The sequence below is a fragment of the Rhinolophus sinicus genome, linkage group LG06, assembly GCF_036562045.2.
Source record: "Rhinolophus sinicus isolate RSC01 linkage group LG06, ASM3656204v1, whole genome shotgun sequence".
Lineage (NCBI taxonomy): Eukaryota > Metazoa > Chordata > Mammalia > Chiroptera > Rhinolophidae > Rhinolophus > Rhinolophus sinicus.
The window spans coordinates 19,383,065-19,406,074 of record NC_133756.1 but is presented as its reverse complement, the minus strand read 5'-3'; the positions used below and the strand labels follow the sequence as shown (position 1 = coordinate 19,406,074).

Here is a 23,010-nt window from a genome sequence, read left to right as displayed (position 1 = left end):
AGAGTGAAGTGAAACAGAAGAACTGTCCGTGAAGCTTTACAGCTCAAGGTGGGTTTCGAGCCAGAGAACCGTTTTAGTCTGAGTTTTCTCCTCTCTCACCAGCCTCCCTCCTACAGAGCACACACACCTTGCCCTCTGCCTTCACATGTCCTTTTTCTGAGGAAATCTCAAAGGAGCTACCACCCGCCATGGAGAGTTCACAGACCTCAAGACTTACTTACCCTCAGACTGTGGTCTCTCCTTATTAATTCTCATTCATTTGCCAAACAGGTTGTGAAAGTGAGAGCTACCCATTTGGAGAGCTCACCATTATCTAATTGCAATCCAGCCTGCTACTGGGGGCTCACCGTATTGAATTTTGGGTGTTTTTGCAGGGTTAAAACGGGTCTCTCTGGGCTCAGAATCTTAATTCTATGCTGTTCTATCCAGGCACCTATGCTGTAGTACTATTTAGGTGTTACATAATATTATATAGAATATTTAGCTAAATATTCCCTTTGTGTCCAGTGTTCCTTACTGCTTCCTACATGCCAGGCCCAGGGCTGTAACAAGCGAACACACCAGTGCACCAACACATCTGACGCACTGGGATTGACATGCAGCACGACCCCAGGGGAGACAGAGCTAACTTTTTAGGCCCTACTACGTAAGGTCTCTGTCGGGGGCAAGGTGATGAATAAGAAACCGGCATGGTCCTCAGGGAGTCCGTAGTCTGTGCGCCCAGCGTAAGTGCGAAACAGGGTGAAGCCTGGCACACAGAAGGGGGCAGTGCTAGGTGGGTTCTGTCGCTTATCTGTTACGTCCTTCTGTGCCAGCTCCACGGCCACGGCCTGCAGTCAGGCCGTCACCAGCTTTTACTCCTCCAAACCAGTGCAGCAGTCTCCCAGCCGCTCACCCAGTCTATTTTCCAGGTTGCTGTCAGAATAATCTTCTAAAACAGTCTTAGAACCATCCCAGCTCCTGCTGCCTTCGGAGTGAAACTTCAGCCCCACCTCACTTCTCCAGCTCTGCCCACCCTTCCCTCTGCCCCTAGATCTGCGGTATTTCTTGCCATCTTGAGAACATACCTTCAGGTATCTCTTTGAGCCAATCAGGATGGACTAATCATTGTGCGACATGGGGCCTCTGCCCACAAAGCTCACCTTCCAATGGGGAAGGCAGACATGCGACATGTTTGTGGTCCCAGAAACTGAGCGCTGTGATCCATGCCCAAGGGGCATTATGGATCTTGGCAGTTTGCGTCTTGTTTTGGTTAGTGGTTAATGTGCCTGTCCTACGAGACAGCGGCCTCCTCCACAGCCAGGGCCTGCCCACCTTGCCTGGTATCCACACTTCCTGACACAAGAGTCCTCAGCTGTCAACCCATGTTGAACTCGGGAACTTTGGGGAGACAGGTGCGTTGTTTAGGCTTGGGGAGAGGAAGTAGAGGGGGCAGAAACTTCTGTAAGCAGCAACGTGTTTTTCAGAACACAAACCTGCAGTGGGATTTTGAGGTTTCATTCAACTTTGTTCATCTGGAAAAAGTCAACATTCTTTATCACTCCCTTGACTAGAAGAAACCCCATACTGGGGGAAAATAGCTTCCAAAAGCCACGTTCTTCTTGCTTTGGTAATTTTAGCTCATTCAGGGCTCAGGTCCCAGCTTGGCATTGTCGGTCCAAATAGATCAATTGCTCCAGAAATGCTTTGGAATGTCTACAAAGTTAGCAGCGGAGCAGGGGACTGGCCGATTTCATATGCAAAGATTGTTGCATGTCATCAGTGGGAGACTGCCAACAAAAGGATTTTTTTTTTTTTTTTTTTTTTAAAGGCAAGTAAAAACTTTTAATTTAGGTTTTGACATCTAAGATTGGAACTTGCCTGCTGTCATCTGTTGCAGATTCTACTGAAATGTTAACCATTGAAGGTTCAATCTGATGTGATTTGTCTTGTTCAAAAACCACATATTTGTTACAACTAAATGGTATGTGTTACAGAGTACTTTAGAGCTCTGGTTCACAGGATGAAAGGAAAAAAATGCCCTAGGCAAGCTTAGGTCTTGCTTTATTTTGTGGTGTTTTGTTATTCAAGAACACACTAGTTTTTATTTTAAAAAACATACCAGAAAAGTGAAATTCAAATTTAGATCGTTGACTCCAACATAAAGTCCCTTTCTACTGTGCCTGCCTGCTCTGTCTTATAAGCCCCTTAGAGAGATGTGTGTACTTTTACATTTTAAAATGCTTACCAGCAAAACATACATATCCTGAAAAAGTCTTCTCTGGTTCAGTTAAATTCTGCAGATAGTGAGTTATACTAGGTGGTCAGCACTGTACTAGAGGGAAATGCAGGAGGAATAGGCATTGTTTATCACCTTAAATGACTAATTTACTAAATATTAAGTACTTACCAGATTCCAAGTTCAATGCTAGGAATTTGCATATACTTTATCTACAGCCTTATGAGACGGGGCTTCTTGTTACCCCAGGAGAAGAGAGCTACTCAGACAATTGGTGGGTCCTATCAGTGCCAGGCAGTGGGCAAAGTCTTCCCACGTGCACAAGTCTTGTGCGGAAGTGTGGGCCAGTTCAGTCAAAAAGGAAGCTACCTAAGCCGAGGTAGCGATGGTCGTGATGGATCTGAGATTTATGAAGAAAGGCGAATCCGTGGGGCTTGGGAACCAACTAGTTGTGGAGTGGTATGTGTTCATGATGTGATCTGGGCGCCCCTCCCTCCATGGACATAGTTGCTTAGAAGGGGAGATGATGAGTTTAGTTGGAAACACATTAAATCTTAGGGAGGCCCACGGGACATCTGGGCAGATTCTCCAGGAGAGCGCTCAGGCATGTGGCCCGAGGTTCAGGAGAGCGCTGTGAAACTTGGCTGAAGACCCCAATGTGGAAGTCATTAGCCAGGGGAGGGGAGAGGTTACAGTGGGAGAGGGTACAGAGTGAGAGAAGCATGCAGAGCAGGAGTCTTCAGAACACTGGCTTCTAAGAGCTCAGTGAAGAAGAAGAGCCCGAAAAAGGTGACTGGGAAGAAATGATATCAGTTGATGACCAGCAGAGATGGATGTCCTGGAAATCAAATGAGGCAGGTCTTTGGATCCCAAATCTAGACTCGTTTCTTTTGACGACTCAGCAACTGTTTTGTACTCTGAGCTCAGTGGTGGGACATAGGCTAGGATAGCTAAATACTACACATAAGCAAGAGAAGAAAAACTTCACATGGATGATGCTTTGGTAGCTTCAATGTCTGAGTTTTGCCCCAGTGGAGAATCAGACCTGCTCTTTGGGGTCCAGAAAGCAGAGTTAGGTCCCGAGAGTGGAATGCATAGGATTGGTGGGAACAGTGTAGTAATAGCAGAGAGAGCAGATGAGCGATGGAAAGGGACTCCAGCACGGTCATGACCTCCCTGTCACCGGAGGTGGCGGGCAGGTCAGCGATTTTCTGGACTAGAATCCTGCTCTGCTAGAGAATTTGGTTATGTGACCTCTGCGTCCCTTCCTTAATAGGAAGAAGTGTTAGCTGAAATAAGATAGGCTTTGAAGTCAGACAGTCTGGGTTGAAATCATGACTTTACTGCTTACAAGCTGTGTGACCTGAGGGAAATCACTTCTCTGGGTTCCAGGTGCTCACCTGTACCATGGAGCTACTAATCGGCTGGCCCACTCTGTTCTTGAGCAAGGTAACATGGGTCAGCGTCTGGCACATGGTAGGTACTTATCAGATACCGGCAGCTGTTAAGGATGGCAGTGGCTGAGAGTCACTGAGAGAACAGCTTGCTTAGTTGTGGGTGCCACCCTTTGTGGGAAGGAGAGATCTGAAGGAACAAGCGCATGTAAGGACCAGACAAGTTTAAATTTTAACTTTTGTGTTTTTTCACAGACGGCTTATCATCTCCACCCATGTTTTGCCCCGGTTTGACCCTACGCTGGTGGTACTTCACGCTGGCAACAGCCTGGTGAAGCACATGAGGGTGGCTAGACACAGGAGCTAGCAGGGTGAGGGTCCTGGTTTTGTCGGTGCCCCAGCCCTGTGCCAAGGCCAGTGAGGCGGTGGGAGTGAGAGCACAGCTGCCTGCTGAAACCTGGGGAGGCTTTCATTCCTCTCTGCAAAACATGTCTTCTCACATGTGCCCACCTGGGGGATTAGATCACTTGCTCTTACCCTGCACTACAGAAGAGGTCCCTGTGGCTGGAAGGACCTGGTGAGGTTCTAGTCCAGTCCTTGTGTTTTGCAGGAAAGAAAATGGAGAGCAGGCGATTGGGCACCCAGCAAGCTAGTTACAGAGCCCGGCCTTGAACTAATGTCTCCTGCTTTCTCTGTGCCATACCACAGCCGGCCACGCTTCTTTCTTGTTGTCTTGGCTGGATATAGCCCTTGAAACTTGAGAATTTTGTCTGTTTTGGATTTTATTAAAACAAACACCATCGGCCAGAGAATGCGACGTGCGTGTCTTCTCTGTGGCTTGTCTGTTTTTAATGCAAACATAAGAATTTACAGGATTTTTGAACAGATGAAAAACTTTAAACTCGCATATAGATATTTTTAAAACAAGACCAAGCCTTTGTAAAACATTTTATGTTTAGCCTTTCAGAATTTCACCCTAGCTAACAAGCCTACACTAAATTAATCTTTCTGATGTTGGATTCTTTAAATTATCCAGCATGATTATATGTAAAATGGGAATCAAGACAGCGCCTCTTCTATTTCCACTGTGTACTGCAAATTCTTCAGGGCTGTCTTCCCTTTTGAAGACTAGACTCGCATTGGGTTTCTTGTCAGCCTGCCTGTTTTCTAAAACACTGTTTGCTTATTACCAGGTCTCCATTCCCCCACCCCAGGTTAGTGGGATGTTTCTCCCTCTCGGGTTAGTAACAAGTACCAAGTTCTTCCATATTTTCGAAGAGCAGCTTGTACCATATGTTACGCCTTTGCATAGGGACTCTCTATGAAGATTATTTAGAGCCTGATAGCCTTGATTAGTTTGTAGTTCAGGAGTTTGGTGTCCAGTCGTGTTTGTATTGTGCTTAGTTCAATGTAGGACTTGATCACAGCATTCTCCTAGAATATAGGCAAGGTCTTAGAAGAACGGCAGGCACATCTGCAATAACATGGATGGATCTTGAGATCATTATGCTGAGCGAAATAAGTCAGAGAGTCGAGAACCATATGATTTCACTGATGTGTGGTATTAAAACTGAAAACAACAAAGGAACAAGACAAATAAAGAAACAAAAACTCATAGACACAGACAATAGTTTAGTGGTTACCAGAGGGTAAGTAGGTTAGGGGGGTGGGAGATGAGGGTAAGGGGGATCAAATATATGGTGATGGAAGAACTGACTCTGGGTGGTGAACACACAATGGGATTTATAGATGATGTAATACAGAATTGTACACCCGAAATCTATGTAACTTTACTAACAATTGTCATCCCAATAAACTTTAATTAAACAAAAAAGAAAGAAAGAAAGGTGGGCACTTCAGAAGTTACATCGATACACTCACAGTTATATATGTGCCTTTTACTTCAGTTGAGGAAATTATAACAACTCGGTAGTTTTTGTCTTGTTCCTGTAGGATAATTAGATGACAGGAACAGGACCCCAGTGTCACGCAGATGTGATTTGAAATTCTGGCTCTACTAGTTAATGGCTTTATGCCTTAGACAAGCCACCTCACTTCTTTGAGCCTCAATTTCTACTTCAGTAGAATCATTATGGGAATTAATATAGTGATATTAGTGAAGAATTTGACACAGGGCCTGGCACATAGTAGGTGCTTACTCAGTGTTTGTTGAGTGGATGAACGTCGTTAGCTGGAAAGGAAGAGGAGATAGTTGATGCCCCAGTCTTGGGTGGTTTTCTTTGCTCTGGAAACAATAGAACTAGAGAATCAGAACCAGTGAAGATTCTCTTCAGAGGCTACATATTTATTTGTTTACACTAAAACTGCTTATTTTGGCCTTACGCTTGGAGCAGTTGCAAAGGCAGGTTGACCAGAGAGTTTCCCTCATCCTCCTGAGTCAACTGCTAGTGTTTTCTGTGGTTTGCTGGAAGTCAAAGCTAGAAGCATACTCCAAAGCCACATGAAAATGCCCCGTGAAGTTACTTGCTGGCTTAGATGTTCCACACCACTCTCCACCCTCAGCAATGTGACCAGTGAGGAGTTATAGCTTCTTGTCACCCTATGTTCAGTCTCCTCCTCACACCCCTTCCATCTTCTTGCCACTACCACATTAATCTTCCTAAAAACGTCTCTTTCATCAGATTTCAGGGAGTGTCGGAGACCCTCCCTGGTTCTCTGCAGGGGATAAGAGCCAAGCACATCCCACAGGCAGCCTAGCAGCTGTTGTTTACCAAACACCTCAGATGAGAAGGGCACTGTGGTTAGTGTTTCACATACACCATCTTATGGAAAACAGTTGCTTACCCCCACTTGATAGGTGATGAAACTGAGGCTCAGACAGGTTAAGTAGCTTGACCGTGTTCCCACAGTCAGTATGTAGCAGAGCCAAACAAAGCAGGACCACCTGATTGCAAAGACTCGGCTGCCTTTATTAGATCCTGGACCTCCCTCTCCCAGTCATTTCTTCCACTTTTTATGATGACACTGGACTAGATATGGATGTGAAGCATCACCTTCAGCTCAGGTTAGCGTGAGGAAGGCCTGCAGGCCAAAGGTTTGCCCCATGTGAGCCAGTGTCCCCCGGGAAGTCAAGCCTTGCGTTCTGGCTGGGGTTCTTGGTAAATACGAGTTGTCGGGGTCCAAAAGCAGGGACCACTTAGCGTAGTGCTCAGTCCAGAGCAGAGACTCAGTAAGTGTGCACTGCCACAGGAAAGGGTGAGTGGGGACCCCCAAGGCTTCCTCAGCCCTCATCCAGGAACCCTGGGTCAAGGAGGAGACTGCTGAACATTAGGACAGGCCAGGAGGTAGTTAGCTCTCAGAGGAGCCTCAAGACCCCCGTGGCCAAGCATCAAGGCAGCCAGCATCCAGGTCAGGAGGCATGTGATTTGAGGTACTATGTTTATCGTCCTTTCTGGAACTTTCTCCTGTCATTTCAGTCCTTCCTGTACCACTCAGCCTGCCTTTTCAGAGAACCCATTCAAGCCCTGAGGACTGGCTACGGTCTGTTTCTGTTGTGCCTGGGGATTGTTACTGCTTTCTGGGGAATTCCTGACGACAGAGGGGTCTGGTTGGAGAGCAGGAGTCAGGTGGTCTTCTGCTGTGAAGTTCAGGCTGGGGAGTTGGGATGCCTTATCTACATCCTTCATTCATGCTTGCAGCGTTTGCTCTGGCTCTGCCGTGCTCCAAGCATGTGTTTAGAGAGAACAGAGCTGGGACCTGGTAGGCAGAGACCTAGGTCAAATCCTGGCTCCGCACCGTCCCATCTGGGTGGCCCAGAGGTCCTCTTTGAGTCTCATTTCTTCTTTTGTGGAGAAAAACTCGGGCTCGTAATATTTCGTTGCAGGGTTGATGTGAGATTTAGTAACGTATGGACAAAGGCTGATGGTGGCACCGAAGAGGAGTAGACATTCCACCAGTTGTAGCCTATTTTTTAAATGAAGTATATAATTCATATAACATAAAATTCACCATTTTTAAAGGATGTACGATAGAGTAGTTCTTAGTATTTTCGGTGTTCTCCAACCATCTTCACTATTTAATCCAGAACTGGAAACAGTTCCTCTTGGTGTCTCATCAACATTATAACAAAACGACGTTGACTGAAAGGATGTTATTCAAGGAGCTGCTGTGATGGGACCTTTGCGGAGGAAGGAGGAGATGAGTGGAGTTTGTCAAGCAGACAAGGGAGGACGGAAGCATTCCAGTTAGATGGAAGAGCAAGGAGCCTTGGGGTGGCTGGTGGGAGTGGGGCCTCCTGAGTGCCGCCCTTCCCAAACCAGATGGCTGGGCAGGTCTCCCCCTGAAGGAGCAAGCCTATAACAGACCCTGAGCCCGCAGCTGGCTCTCCTGAGCTTTGTCACTCACCCTGTTTTTGTCTGCACAAGATCTCTGTTTTCAAGGCACATTTACTCAGCTGATTTGATCCCCACTTGAGGACTATGTTATAGCTCCACTTCTACAGAGAAAGGGAACTGGTCGTCCCCGACATAGCAGCTTGCCTGAGTTCTCGCCCCAACCAGGAGCTAGAACTGGACTTGAAATCCAGGTTGCCTGACTCCTAGTTCTTGTATATCTACAGGCTGAACCTCAGCTCTTCTTCCCTTGATGTTCAAGGTCATTTAATTCTCTAAGTTCCAACCACCTCAGCTTCCTCCCTCACCTCTCTCTCCTGCCTATAACTGAGTGATCGCTTGTAACTGCGCCCGTCTAAATGTCTTCCCACCCCTCCTTTTTTGGCTTCCATTCTTTACCCCTCTTGTGTGGTCCAGAATCTCCTTGTCCTTAAATGGCTATTCTTTTATGAGCACAGGCGGTCCAAGTGCCATTCACTCTGCTCAAGTTCTTAACATTCAGAATTGATCATCTTCACAACATTCTGGCACTGTGAGCAGGAATTATTCACTTCAAATCATAGATGAGGAAACAGACTCAGAGCAGTAATATACCTTACCCAGCATCACCCAGCAGGTCAGGAGTTTGGCTCAAATGCTGCCTCCTCTCAAAGCCTGCCATGGGTGCCCCGAGAGCCCCCTCATTCTAGTATAGGAGGTCTTCGGTTATCTTTTTCATGGGTTTTTATCTTGTGTCTCCCAACTGGGTGCTCATTCTCTGTGTCCCCAGGGCACAGGCTAGATATTTCAAGTGTGAATTCTCAGTAAATGTTAAGCTGAGACATAGGAGGAAGAGCGGTGGACCTGGTCATGCGGTCTGAGTTCTTATCCTGTTCAGGTTCTGACCCAGCTTTTGTGACCTTGCACAACGCTGACCTCGCCAGGATGGGAACCCTGCCTGTCCTGCTCCTCCTGTGTCCCTGGGCCTGACGGGGATGGATGCATAGACGTCACCATTTGGAACCTCCGTTTCCTCGTCTGCATTTGGAAAGGTTTGAATGGGATGATCTGAGGATCATTCTCAGTTCAGATATGACCTAGTTTTGTGAGTCTGAATGATTGCTTCTCTCCACATCAACATGATTCTGAGCTACAGAGTTTCAGCTCGGGTGGCAGAGCACAGCTTGTCCTTTCCAGTTCAGTGGCTGTATCTCAAAATTTGCCCTTGAAGTTGTCAAACTGAGGACTAGCCCAGGAACTTGGCCCCAACACATTCACACATTCAGAAGTCCTAATACAATCTCACCTCCTCTCTCTCTCTGTTTCTCCGCCCCCGCCCCCTCTTCACATGTGAAAACACCCACCCATCCCCTTTCAGGATAACTTTATTTGGAGCACTTTCTTTATGTATTACATTTTAGCAGCTTCTCGGCTTAGAAAGAGTCAAAAATGATTTGTTGGAAGGAAGCTGTTACTCTTTTAGAAAGACCACACCCCTCCTGTTGTTCATGCCCCACACACTGGATGTATTTTATAGACACAAAGAGAACAAGAGCAGGCCTTGTTTATGAAAATAGAACCTGACTGTCCAGGCAGTGGGAAAGGCTGTTTTCATCTTTGCTCAGGAGGATGTTATTACCAAAGACCACCTCTTTTTTCCTGGGCAGTTCCCTTACACCTACACCTTTCTTCAGTCATTCCTTTGTATTTTAAATTATAGTGCTATTCACTTTATAGTTAGGTAAATAAAATGCCTCCTAGCATGTTGATAATACTAATTTTAATGTCCCATTCATCGAGTGCCTAGTGTGTACCAGGCGCTGTGCAGTGAGTTGTGTGAATTACTGCTGTCATCCTCACAGCACCCTGCAGAGCAGACACCTGAGCCCACTGAGACTAAGGTTTGCCCCTCCCTCCTCACCTTGTCACAGCAGAGCTGAGGTTCACGCTGAGGTCGCTGATACCGGAGTCCCAGCTCTGAACAGCTGGGGTTCATTCCTAAGACCATTTGGGAAAATCTGGCATTTGACTACATTCTAGAATAGTTATGCGCTGACAAGCGTCCTTCTCAGCTTTACTAACACGTTGTCAGAGAGCACCCTGGTCTGGGGGGAGTGTCAGAGCATGTTTAACACAGTCACATATGCGTGTGCACTCACACATAAAGACCCTCAAGAGAGTGGGTTTAACCAGCCACCTCGCCACGTGCCGCATCCAGCAGTGGGCAACATGCTAGGAACTGCATTTAGGAAACAGCAGTCGGAACCTTTGAGAAGTATAAGAAACAGAAATTCCCAGAGTCTCAGTTCAATCCCAGAAAACAAGACCCTGATGTATTTATGCCAGGGCCCATCTCCAGAGCAGGGTCAAATACTACCTGTGGAACGCTCCTGTTTGAATTTTTACTTTTGACAGCCACTGTGAGAGACAGGCCTTGGAAATGAAGTTTGAAATCTGGGCTGGATAAAAAAATCGTCTTTTAGATTATCTGAAGGTGAGCTCTAAGAAAGGGAAAGTGGGGAGGAAAAAATGCCCCTTTGTAGTTGTACAGCACTGGACAGTTTGTGGCACCCGTTAGTGTGTGGGGGCAGGACACCAGAGGTCCGTTGCCCACTCCTGGCTCCTCCTCAGACTCACACCTTGGGCAAGCCCCTTCCGTCCTCTGGGTTTGAGTTTCCTCATCTGTCAAATGAGAGCGTGGGACCAGTCGGTTGCTGACAACCCCGAAACTCTGCCTTTCTCTGATCTGCTACCAGTAAGAAGGCAGTAAATGTTCCTTGTTACTCTTCCTATACCTGTTATTCCTCAGCCTGTCCTGCGTCTGGGCTGTGGGGAGGTCTCTGTCCTTCCAGCTCAGGCTTTACCTCCATAAAAACTATCGTCCTTTCATACCTGTTGGTACCTAAGCTGACAGAAACCCACTGGCTTTTTCTGGGCAGTCCCTTGGCTTAAAAAGGTCTCAGTTGTTGAGGGATCCACGTGCTAGTTAAGTGTAGACCAGATAGCAATCTAAGGGCCATTCCAGTTCACAGTTTCTAGGATTCCGTAAAAGGCTACCCTTTAAGAGGTACTTAGAGAAACCCCTAAACAAATTCATTGGCCACTGTTTCGACACTTTGAATGGCAGTTCTTTCAGCAAATACTCTTGATCCTAGAGTCTGATCTGCACGGCTGCTTTGAGGATCCCTGTGTACAGGAGGAAACAGGCCTTGGGTTTGTTTGCTTTTCCTTTTTAACTGGTCTGGCCTTAATCATTCTCTAGCATTTGAGGTTATGGGCATTTTTTAGCATTTTGACTCATAATGAACCTTGTTCTCTTGATACACATTTTAGAAGACAAGTCTGACCTTGAAAACAGTGTGATGCAGAAGAAAATAAAAATCCCCAAACTTTCTCTCAATCACGTAGAAGAAGATGGGGAGGTTAAAGATTATGGGGAAGAAGATTTACAGCTTAGACACATCAAGGTAACAAAATCTTTCTTTTTTTTTTTTTTTTGAAATATATGGGGGCATTTTCAGATTTCTGATGCTAAAAAATTCCAGTCTGGCCTCCTCTCACCATGTAAATGTCCCCTAGCGTCACGGGGCCATGATTTTTTCAGGTTGGGAGATACTTGGGACAGCTAACATGTTTGCCACCCTTCCAGGGAGCCCTGTCATGCTGAGCCACCAAGCACCGTCCTGTTTGCACCATCTATGCAGTGTCATCACTGCTGCGGGTGGGGGCGGTGTATTTCTCTCTGGCCCACAGCTCTGGAGAGGTCTCTGCTGAGCTCCAGGAGCAGAAGTAAGCTGTTCTTGGGCAGCAGTAGAGCCAGTCACTATGAGATTGCCCCCAAACAACTAAGGGTGGACTGATTAGGAAACGGGGTTAGCCAGGCTCACAGAGCAGGTTTACGGATTGGGAGAAAGATTTTGCATGAGGCTGCATTTCCTTTAGCGAGCGTCACACTTGGTCTCCTGCAGCCTTCAGTTGTAAACCTGCTGAAAATCTTTTCCACAAGTCAAGTGTTTCGTTTTTTGTTTTTTGGGTTTTTTGTTTTGTTTTGTTTTGTTTTTTTTCCTGTACAATGGGTACCCCAAAGGAAGGGAGGAGAAAGAAGGTGATGCCTTCTGCATTGACCATGGTCTGATTTTGGACACACGGTCAAGGACATTCCCAAGGTATAATCCAAAAGATGCACCTAGGTTCATTCATTGTACCCTTGCCATGGGCCTGGCCCTGTGCCAGTCCCTGGGGTCATGGAAATTAGCCGATGTGGTCACTTCCCTTAGTGGTCTCACAGTGTCATGATACAGACAGATATCTAACGTGGTCGTTACAGTTTTAGCTAATAAGTTCATCTAGGCAAGCAGTACCTTATCCCAGTGGGAAAATGCCAGGAGAGGATCTCAGGCATGTTTGTTGTGGTTGTTGTTGTTGTTCTTCTTCTTCTTTAAATTTTAAGACACTTAGCGAGAAATTAAGGCAGGCTTGACCCAGCATCGCTAAGTTGTCTGGAATCTTGTGTCCTCAGCTGTCTGTGCCTCCCACAAGGGCCCCCAATCAGGAGAGCGCCTGGCCCTCCTGCCCTGGGGAAGAATCCCACTGGTCCTGTAACTCTCACTCCCAGTGGAAGCTTGGTCCACTTGAGCTGGAATTTCCTCCAGCAGCTGAAACCCATGGACAGTCCTGGATAATTCTCTTCTCAATGAACTGCCCTCTCTTCCCACTGTCTTGCTGAGCTCCGACTTAGCCAGTGTCCTAAGAGAGGCTGGCAGATACGGGGAAAGGAGCCTCGCACTGGACATCGGCTCCAGGTTCTGGCTCCGGCTCTGTCTCTAGGTCACCATGTGACCCTGAGCCCCAGGCCGTCCCCTCTCTGAACCTCAGTCTTCTGACCTGCAAAATGAGGGAGTTAAACTGAAGAACCCTCCAATGCTAGCATTCTTTGAACTTTTCAGTTAAACGTTTATCAAGACCCTGCCAAGTGCCAGTTCTGGAGAAACTGAGCAAATAAGATGTGGTGTCTGCCCTAGATTAGAGTAGATTCAAGTTCTTAGCATCCTTCCCAACTAAAGCATTCTTGAGGAAAAGGTTACTTGATGGAATGCCTTTTTTTTTTTCTTCCCACTTTTATGTTTTTGTTGTTGAAATGAGTGATTTGAGTAGTGACTCCCAAGGGATGGCCTGGCCTGATTTCTCACTGATTCTCCATGAATACACACTGAACACCTCCTGTGAGCAAGTCACTGCCGAGGCCCTGTGGGTGGGGCGGGGGGCTGGGGCGTTGGGGTGGGGGGTCATGGTATAATATTCACCCAAGAGGCAGAGGGATGGAATGGAAACACTGCTGGCCTGGTTCTGCCACCACCTGACTTTCTGGCTTTGGGCAAGACCCTCCCTCCCTCCGTGCCTCTTGTTTCCCCATTGGTAAAATGCAGGGCTTTGAGTACGTGTTTGCACAGGTGTCTCCAAGCACTGATGTTCTGTGGTTCTGTGATTCTAGGATTGTCTGGGGAAATATTGAGCTGCAGTCCAAGAAAAGCCCCAGCTGCCCTTGCCTGAACTGACTCTCGTTGTCCTACACAGAGACCCGAGGGGCGGAAGCCGGGCGACGTGGCGCACAAGAGCATCGAGGCCGTGGTAGCCCGGCTGGAGAAGCAGAACGGCCTGAGCCTGGGCCACAGCACGTGTCCGGAGGAGGTCTTCGTGGAGGCCTCGCCCGGCACGGAGGACATGGACAGCCTGGAGGAGGCCGCCGTGCCCCGGGCTCTGTACGAGGAGCTGCTGCGTAACTACCAGCAGCAGCAGGAGGAGATGCGTCACCTCCAGCAGGAGCTGGAGCGGACTCGGAGGCAGCTGGTCCAGCAGGCCAAGAAGCTCAAGGAGTACGGGGCGCTCGTGTCTGAAATGAAGGAGCTCCGGGACCTCAACCGGAGGCTCCAGGACGTGCTGCTCCTGAGGCTTGGCAGCGGTGAGTGCCCCGCAGGCCACCTGCCACAGCACACGGGCAGGGGGGCCGCTGTGTGCAGCTCCTCTTCTGGGAGGGCACGGGGAGAGGCAGGCCACGTGCCCCCGAGGCCCGGCGCAGCCGTGACCCGCGGGGAAGCCACTCCCCCCCACAGGGAGCCTGACAGCCTAGGAACGCAGCAGCCTCCGCTGTCTAGAACACAGCAGAGCCCGGGACGGGTGGCTCTGAGGACAGAGTGTCTGCCACCACTCATGCATTCATTCAGCAAGAGGCAGTGCCGGGCGTTATAGGAAACGTCTCCCAGGAGGTTTTAGGGTAGTAAAGGGAACTCGATGTGATCCTCAAAGATCCTGCCATCTTTTAAGGCAGAAAGTGATAGATGCCGTGGGAGGGATGCAGATAAAATGACAGGAGGCTTCAAAGGACGGACGGAGGTTATGTGTAACTGAGGGAGACTTCAGGAAGGAGATAGGCCTTGCACCGGGCTTTGAAGGGGATGTGGGGTTTCCAGGCACAAGAGGCGGCCAGAGGCAGCAGTCATAGAGCATGGAGAACACCTGGAGCGTGAGAGGAAGGGATACTGCAGATGTGGTTTGAGGACAGATCACTGAAAGCTTTGAAAACGGTACCAGCCTGGGGTGTCTGGACTCGTTTGGTAGGAATGAGAAACGTTAAAAAGCTTTTGAGCAGAGAGGCACATGACCTTAGGGAGATTACTATAAAGATGTATAAAACTCCTTTGATTTTTATACCAAAGGAGTTTTATACATCTTTAGAACTCAATAGGCTCTTATATTAAACCTGATTTTAACAAAGCAGGTCTTTAGGTTTTCTCATCTAATGTGGTTTAGAAGCAGGAATAAGGGGAAATCTGAACGGCATCAGGCTTGACAGCTGGGAGAGATGACTGCTTACCAGAGAGGAGAGACAGAAACACTCTTGCAGAACACGAGAGTCCAGAATCATAAAAGAGGCCAGTCAGCATTGAGGAAATGCTCTGCATCCCTGAAGACAGTCGTGAATAACTGCGTGTCAGTGACCGTTGCGTGAAAAAGGGAGTCATCTAGTCTAGAAATACAAGTTCTGTCCCCAACGTTGAAGTCAAATACCATCTTCTGTTCAAGAAGGAAGGTTTCCGTTATCTGGATCACAGATGTACATGTAAAGCCTCATTCCTCTTTAAAGTTTAGATAAATGTGCTCTTACGCTACCTTACTTACATTTATAGGTGCCCTTTAGTTCTTAAACTCTGTCCCCAAGGCAGTATCTCAGTAGATCTTCAGGATGGCCCAGGGAGTCCACCGAGAGACCTTTTCATGCTTTTGTCACAGAGAAGGAAGCGGAGGTTGGGACTTACCCAGAGTCACTGGGAGAGGAAGAGGCAGAGCTCGTCTCAGAACAGTCTCCTGATTCCTAGGCGGGTAATTGCCTCACTCCCGATGCTGCCTTGTCCCTGGTCATTCTCTCAATCATAGCCTGTAGAAGTGCACAGTGACTCTAAAGGTCACATGAGGGGTGCAACTTAAAAAGTTATTAAAGTCCTTGATCAAAATAAAAACATCAAAGAGAAACCCTAGCTAAAAATTTGCAAAAGTTGGGTTGGTCTTTGAGTGGGGGTGGGGGATGATGAAAGAACTGGAATTTTCAGAGAAAAAAAAAATGCGTCCTGGTCTTCAGATGAACAACTTACGTTCTCATCATACTCTGTATGCTCCGCCTTTTGCAAACTTCTCGAGGGGAGGGGAGGGGGAACACAGTAACAACATAAACTCTCCAGAACGTTATTTCGACTCCCAGGGAAACTGCCTGTTTTGCATGATTGTGAACTTAGCTGAAACCCCAGAAACGGCTCCTACACCTCTGGGGCCATGAGACATTTTACATCAGTATGTGCCTCTTTGGTCTTAAAACACTTAGACCAGCTTGACCCCGACGCAGTTTTCTGTCTTGATCATCCCAGACCCTCCCATCCCATAGGCCTTGAATGCACAGGAGGGCCAGTGGCTGGCTCTTCCCTGATCTGGTCACTGTGGCCACCACAGTGGGCTGGACCGAGCAGAAGTCAGCTCAGACCACAAGTGTGCATGTAGCACCCAGTGTGCGCAGCACCCTATGCTGTGGGCGCCACAGGCAGCCCAGACAAATCACACCCACCGTCCTGACCTGCAAAGGCATCAAGTCCATTGAATAGCACTTGCTAATGGGAGAGGAATAATACGCCAAATTCTAAGATAATCCATAAGAATATAATAAAAAGGTCTCTTTCTACCTTAAGGGGATGCTGGTTTTTCTCATGGATCTAGTCTAGTCTAGTCTCTGGAACCAGGCTTGATTCAAATCCCAGCTGCCCCACTTCCCAGTTCTGTGGCTTTGGGAACCTTCTTTTTTTTCTTCTTCTTCTTTCTTCCCTTTCTTTCTTCTTTGCTTCCTTCCCTGCTTTTCTCTTCCACAAATATTTCTGGCCTCCTGCTATGTGCCAGGCCTTTTTTCTGGTGGTAAGATTTCAGTTTATTTAAGTAAGATACGCCCTTGCCCTCTGCCCTTGAGGAACCCAAAGTTTAATGAGGGAGACAGCCCCTGACCCAGCCAGTGACAGCACATAAGTGTCACCACAGGGACAGAAGCACTCAGGGCTGTGGGACAGCAGAGGAGGGGCACCCACTGAATATGGGGGGGGGGGGGTTCAGGGAAAAAAGGCTTCCTGAAGGAAATGACTTCTGAGCTGGGGCCTGAAGGATGAATTTTTGTTATCCAGGCAAGAGTGGGTGGGTGGGAAGAGTGAGGAGCAGTCTAGGCAGAGAACACTTCTCGGAGGCTTGATGTTCTCATCTGTAAAATGGAAATAATGATGTCCTGCTCACAGCCTGTGACACACTGCACAATGCTTGGCGTTCTGTCGGTGCTCAGTTACTGTCAGCTCCCTTTCCACAGCATTTAGTGCAGGGGCTAAGACAGAGTTGTGTTTGGTTTTTAACTCTGGCTTCCCCGACCGGTAATTGGCAGTATGACTTTGGAAGGGTTAACTAACTTCTCTGCCTCTTTGTCTAGAAGACAGAAGGGGTTGTATATGTATATGGTCCATCAACCAGCTAACACTGACCATGTGCTTTCTGTGGCTGGGAACTTGGGGAGATAACAAAGAAAACTAAGACATTGGTAATTGGGGAGTGGGTAGTGATGGAGATAAACATAGAAGCATATAATTGAAATTCTGGGGGAGGGGCCAGAATTAGATGTGGGACTCTCACTTGGTGGATCTGTTGTAATAGCTCCTAATTCATACATACACCAAGAAGCCTGAATCAAGGCAAAGAATAGCCGGAAAATGACAAGAGACCCTCTGATTCTTGGCTCCACGTGCCTTCTAATCCTGGCCTGGGGTTAATGTGTGGCCTGGGCTGTACCATCCTCAGCCCCCAGGGCCTGGCTTGAGCAGTTTTCTTGAAGGCCTGTGCTTGCATATTGTTATGTGTCCACCTTGCCCAGGGACCCAGCTCAGGGGCCTGTGTCCAGCGTGGGTGCTGACTCATTTGTACCGTAACAGGCAAATTCAGAGACAGGGCAGGCCAACAGGCCAGGAGGTGCTCAGTGTTAAAAGGAAGGTTCCCCGCTGGGAAGAATCATTGCTGACTCTCCTAGGAATTGGGGTCCTGCAGCTGGTGGATGGAATTGGGCAGAGAGCAGGAGCCCGGCCTCTTGAGCCTAATGGGGACCTCAGAGCTGCCAGCAGGTCCCCCAGTACCCAGGAGTTGTAATCATGTACCTGATAGACGGTGGGGTGGGTAGCAGCATGATGTTACAAGATGTTTCAGAGACATCACTGGATGACTCACTTTGCATGTGTGCAGTCTTCTCTCATGCCTCCCACAAATAAACACAAGATGATTTAACAGGAAAAGATTTTCTAGGATATGGTATTATGGAGTTGGAGAAGAACTTAGGATGTAGGCTGTTGCCCTTGTGTTGCTGATGAGGAAATAAGCTCAGAAAATGTCACGGGCTTATTCCCAGGAGTCTCACACCAGGTCTTGTGTCCTTCCTCTGAGCCTTCCTCCCACTGGCTGCTTTAGTTCTTGGGACATCACTGTCCCTGACATGGAGGTGACACCTCTGCCCGCCCACCCCCTCAAAGGAGATGTGTCTGGAAAACAGAACTTGCCGTTTCCATGATCTTTGCCTGGAAAGCAGCCCTCTCTGATGGGAAGGAACCTCACTCTGCTACCTTAAGTGTCCCTTCTTTTGGGACTCCTGTGACAGTGTCAAAATGAAATGAGGAAGCATATGTGAAGAATGTAGCAGACCCCCCTTATTCACAGTTTTGGTTTCTTTGGTTTTACTTACGCACAGTCAGCTGAGGTCCAAAAATATTACATGGAAAATTCCAGAAATAAACAATTCATACGTTTTTAAATTGAGCACCATTCTGAGTAGCGTGATAAAATCTCACGCCGTCCAGTTCCATCCCACCCTGGACATGAATCGGCCCTTTGTCCAGTGGGTCCACACTGCATATATTCCCCACCCATTAGTCACTTAGTAGCCATCTCGGTTATCACACCAACTGTTGCAATATCACAATGCTTGGTTCAAGTAACCTTTATTTTTCTTGATAATGGCCCCAAAAGGCAAGAGTTTCTGATGCTGGCAATTTGGATGTGCCAGAGAGAAGTCATAAAGTGCTTCGTTTAAGTGAAAAGGTCTGTACGCATAGAAAAAAGAGTATATCGAGGCTTTGGTACTATCTGTGGTTTCAGGCATCCACCGGGGGGGGGCCTTGGAAGGTATCCCCATGGATAAAGGGGGACTGCTAGACAGTCCTGTGACCAGCATATTGTACGTGTTCAATAAATGGCAGTCCCTTTTTCCTTTTCTTTCCTTTTCTGCACGCCCTTGTCCAAAGAAGCAAAAGGTGGGGATGCGAAAAGCATGAAGATAGTCTAATTTATGAAGTACAGATTCGTCTGTGTACACATCCATTTCTTCATTCAACAAACGTTTATCGAGGGCATGCTTTGTGCCAGGACTGTTACGTACAGGGATATAGAAATGAACAAGACAGTCCCTTTTAAAAATACTCACCACCTCGGGGGTTAGAGTAGTGTTTATAAAACTGGCACTTGGCAGACTCGGAGCATTCTAAGGGCATGAGGGAAAGCAGAACAGTGGAGAGCCTGTTCCAAGGGTGAGCTCCGGTGTATGCAAAGGAGTCAGTTCCAAGGTCTCTCCCGGTTTCTCCTCACTTCGATGCCTTACTCTTAGAGGTCAAAGACCAAGCCTTAGACATCGTCCTCGGTTTTTAGCACTGTAAGTACCTTTTAGATAGTTCAGTTCCTTTCAGTGTGATTCAGGCAACGTTTGTTCAGCTGGTTCCAGGGCTCTGTGAGGAGTGGGGAAGGGGGGAGGAAAAGAGGTAATTCCTGCTTTCAGGATGCGTACACACTCATTCCGGTGGGGAGTGTAGACATGTCCACAGGAGGACACCTGGCAGAACAAAACACGTGCTGTAATTGCAGGCAGGAGGCATATGATGGTTTTAGATTTCGTGTGTGCTTTGTCAGGGGATGCAGATGGGATGATCACTGCTGACCAGAAGCCATAGAGATAATTAGAATAACAACAGTAATTCACATGCGCATGGCACTTGACAGATTTCAAAGCACCTTGACATTTTTATCTCATTGGAGTCTTCCTGGTAACCTTATTGTGAGGCCCGGTATGAACTGTTATCTCCATTTGCGAGAGGAGAAGAGATAATGTCCCTGTTGCCCAGATCACAAGCTGGTTGAAATTTTTGAAAACGGAGAAAGCCACTGTGACCTGCAAATCTGTCTTGGCTCTTCAGAGCTGGGTTCCTATCCCTGCTGTTCCCCTCTGGGCTCCTGCCTTGTGTTCTGCCCAAGGTCCGTGAAAATACCAGCTTTGATCTTTGAAATCCTTTGCGGTCTAAGCTGGCTTCTTTAAGCCCCGGTCTCTGATGGTGTCTTTGAAAAGGCAGCTCATAGCAGCCAAATGCCTCCTGCTGGCTTTCCCTGTCCTGGAGGCAGCGGGGCTTTGGCAACAGGTATTACTTGGGTTTGAATCTCAGCTCTCTCACTCGGTACTTGTGCAACTTCAAGCACATGGTTTAACCCTTCTCAGCCTGTGCTTTCTCCTCTGTGAAATGGATACCTTCATGCCTGCATCACAGGCAAGAGAGGTCAGCTCAGTGATGAAGAACCTGCATGGGCCCTGGGGTCAGAAATACTGGGGTTTTGAACCCTGGTATTTCCACAGGCTAATCTTGTTGCTTTGGGCAAATTAACTTCCTGGGCCTTTGTTTCCTCGGCCGTAAAGCAGAGTCCATGACAGTACCCACTGTTCTGGTTCTTCGGAGGATTAAGGGAGCAAATGCATGGAAAGGCCTCTGCCCAGCGGCTGGCACATAGTAAGTGCTCAGTAGGTCCAGCCTCTGTGGCACAGGGTGATTTGAGAAATGCACATGAGCTACTGGGTGGGAGCTAATGTGATAAGCTCTCATTGTCCTACAGGAGAGCGCAGACTGGCTGTCTGGCACATCTTAATCTTCCGTCAGACCCCATGTCTCCTGGAGATTGCTGCTTCTCCTTGTAAGTTCTCAGAAATCATATTGAATAGTCCATTTTACAGCTATGCCTGGACTTGATCTCAAGCTTAGTGGTCTGTAATTTATAGATTTCTCCCCCCACCCTCTTTTCTTGGGCAGAATCCCATCCTCCCAGCTCCAGTCCTGGGCCATTCCTTTTGACCCCCTTGATTCTTCAGACATCACTGGTTGTGGTTCAATTTCCTCTTTGCCAGGGCTCTCCTCCTGGGGCCTGTTTATCTCAAACCTCTTTTCCATCTCCTTCAGCCTTCAGTTCATTCTCACCAATAAGCAGGAGCGCTCACAAAAGTTGGGCTTTGAGAGAGAGCTGAAAAGCGTGGGTGAGAGGCATCCTGTCAGGTCAGGTTTTCATATCCCCATTTCAGAGCGGAGGCCCAGCGGGTCCACAACCTGCCAACTGCCTCAGTTCGAGGCGGAGCAGGGCCAAAACCACTGTGCCCTGTGCCTCCTTATCTTGGATCCCAGGCAGGAAAAGATGTAACAGTGAGAACTGGAATTGTTCTTCTTAAACATATGGGTCATCTTCCACTTTGAAGGACTTACTGTCCTGTTGGCTGAGTCAGAGTTAGCCACAGTTCAGCCTAGATTATTTTAAGAGCTGATTTCAACGTGGCAGGACCGTCCAGGACCCTTCTTCCTCTTTTCTCCCTGGAGTTTATTTTTCTGTGCCATGGGATGGGGCTGAGGGACAAGCCCGGCTGTTCCTTTGCTGTCTGCTGCAGAAGCCAGAACATACAGGAGTTGCTGGGCTTTTCTCCATTGCCACACTGGGAATGTGCCTGCTTCCTAGGAACGAGTCTTTGGTTTAGGTGTGGCTGCAGGACAGGCTTGTTTTCTGCTGAATTTGCCAGTCAGAGGAATGGAAGTGGGGAAGGTGCCAAAAGGTTCCTTACGGGCGGGGGCTGGCCTCTCTGAACACCTGCTTTGGGCCTGAGGGTAGGTGCTTTTCATACATGAAACAACCTTACAGTAGATGGTATCACCAGATGAGGAAGCAGCCTCAGAGACTAAGTACATTGCCTGAGGCCGCAGCACCAGGAAGAGCCTCCCTTTTCCATGCATCAGGCCGTCTGGTCACACAGGCTCTCAGCCCCTGTGCTTCCAAGTGCCCTCATGATTAGACCTCCTTTATGTCCTGCAGTGGGTTCTGGGATGGCTGGGCTCTTGAGCGATTGGGTGAGATGTTTCCCACCTAATTGAAGAGCCCGCCACTTCTTCATAGTTTTAGCCTTGCCAAGCTATATGGTCTCAAGAGGCCAACCAGAAAATTCCTAGAGTTTTACAGAAATTCTCTTTTTAAAGAGAACCCAATCCCACCTCTCAACCCTCATCTTCTAGATGGGAACACTGAGGACCAGAAAGGAAATAGGACATGCCTACACCAGGTGGAATCTGAACAAATTAATCGTCATGAGGCAGGGAAGGTTCATGTTCAGCCATGATGGGTGGATGGAGTCAGTCCAGCCGTCAGCAAACCCAGAGGCTGGCCACACCCTCCCTTGCTGTTACAGGTGGTTCTCTGAGTTTGGTTGCAGGTAACTCGTAGGATCCCAGCACCTTAGTTCTGTAAGGAGCCCCAGAGCTCACCTAGTCCAGCCTCCTACACAGGACAGGTAGTGTCCCTGGCAAGTGGTCACTGAGCCACTGATAGTCCCCTAGAGACAGCGTAGCCCATTCCATTATTGGATGGCTCTGGCTGTAGGGAAATGTTTTTATGCAGGAACATTTATTGGACTCTTCCAGTGTTTCAGGCTCTGCACTAGGCACGGGGAAATCAAGCAGCTAAGACTGTATTCCTGCCTTAAGGAAGTCACAGTGTCATCAGCTGACAGTCGGGATGCCGGGTGACCCTTGCTGCACTCCTGGGCTCTCAGGGTGTTGGGAGAGGATCGAGAGAACGGCTCCTTACATGACTGGGGCAGGGGTGCTGAGAGTGGCTGGAGAAGGCCCCCAAATAAGGAACTAGTTAGATTTATCCAAATGAAGAGGAAGTGACAACAGGAGAACCTGAACAGAGATTTGGAATTGTGAGAGAGGCTGGCTTATTCAGGAATTGCAGGCAGTTTCTGGCCGGACTGCAGAGTGAAGAGGTAGGTAGGAGGGAGAGCCGAGGCAGCAGAGGTAGGCGAGAGCAGCTAGAAACTGTACCAGCCCCTCCTGCAGGTGGAACACCAGGCTCTTCCCCCTGGAGTGACCTGGGGTCTGGCCTTTCAACCTCAGCATTGCGGTTTCCTTTGAACCAGCCAAATCAATCAACCATTGAGCAAAGATGAATCCCAGTGGTCTCTGCTCTGGAAGGGCTCATGGCCCGAAGGGGAGATCAGGCAAGGCCAAAGTCACAGGTTGATTTGTTTGGGAGACGCAGTGATATCTTCTGGAGAAATCAAAATGCAGCTTTTGATTCAGTAGGCCTGAATGAGCCATGTAATACAGTTTTTGTTTGCTTTAAATGATTCAGCCCTGTGATGGAACTCTGCCTCTCCATCGCT

At 48.1% G+C, this 23,010-nt stretch overlaps 2 protein-coding genes across 12 annotated transcripts in view; both read left to right on the top strand.

The window, feature by feature from the left end:
- AGBL4 (AGBL carboxypeptidase 4) overlaps positions 1-23,010 on the top strand; it is a 1,099,729-nt gene that overhangs the window by 831,445 nt on the left and 245,274 nt on the right. The gene's annotated exons all lie outside the window — the stretch shown is intronic.
- The window catches only part of BEND5 (BEN domain containing 5), a 51,720-nt gene that overhangs the window by 7,017 nt on the left and 21,693 nt on the right, over positions 1-23,010 (top strand). The window contains exons 2-4 of one of the 5 annotated variants that reach the window (XM_074334693.1): positions 8,842-8,995; positions 11,277-11,410; positions 13,518-13,902. In XM_074334693.1, the coding sequence (XP_074190794.1) occupies positions 11,306-11,410; positions 13,518-13,902 (490 nt within the window). In that variant the 5' untranslated portion in view covers positions 8,842-8,995; positions 11,277-11,305. Of the gene's footprint in view, positions 1-8,841; positions 8,996-11,276; positions 11,411-13,434; positions 13,903-23,010 lie in introns of all 5 variants that reach the window. The other 4 variants (XM_074334692.1, XM_074334694.1, XM_074334696.1 and 1 more) reach the window with 4 other exon arrangements.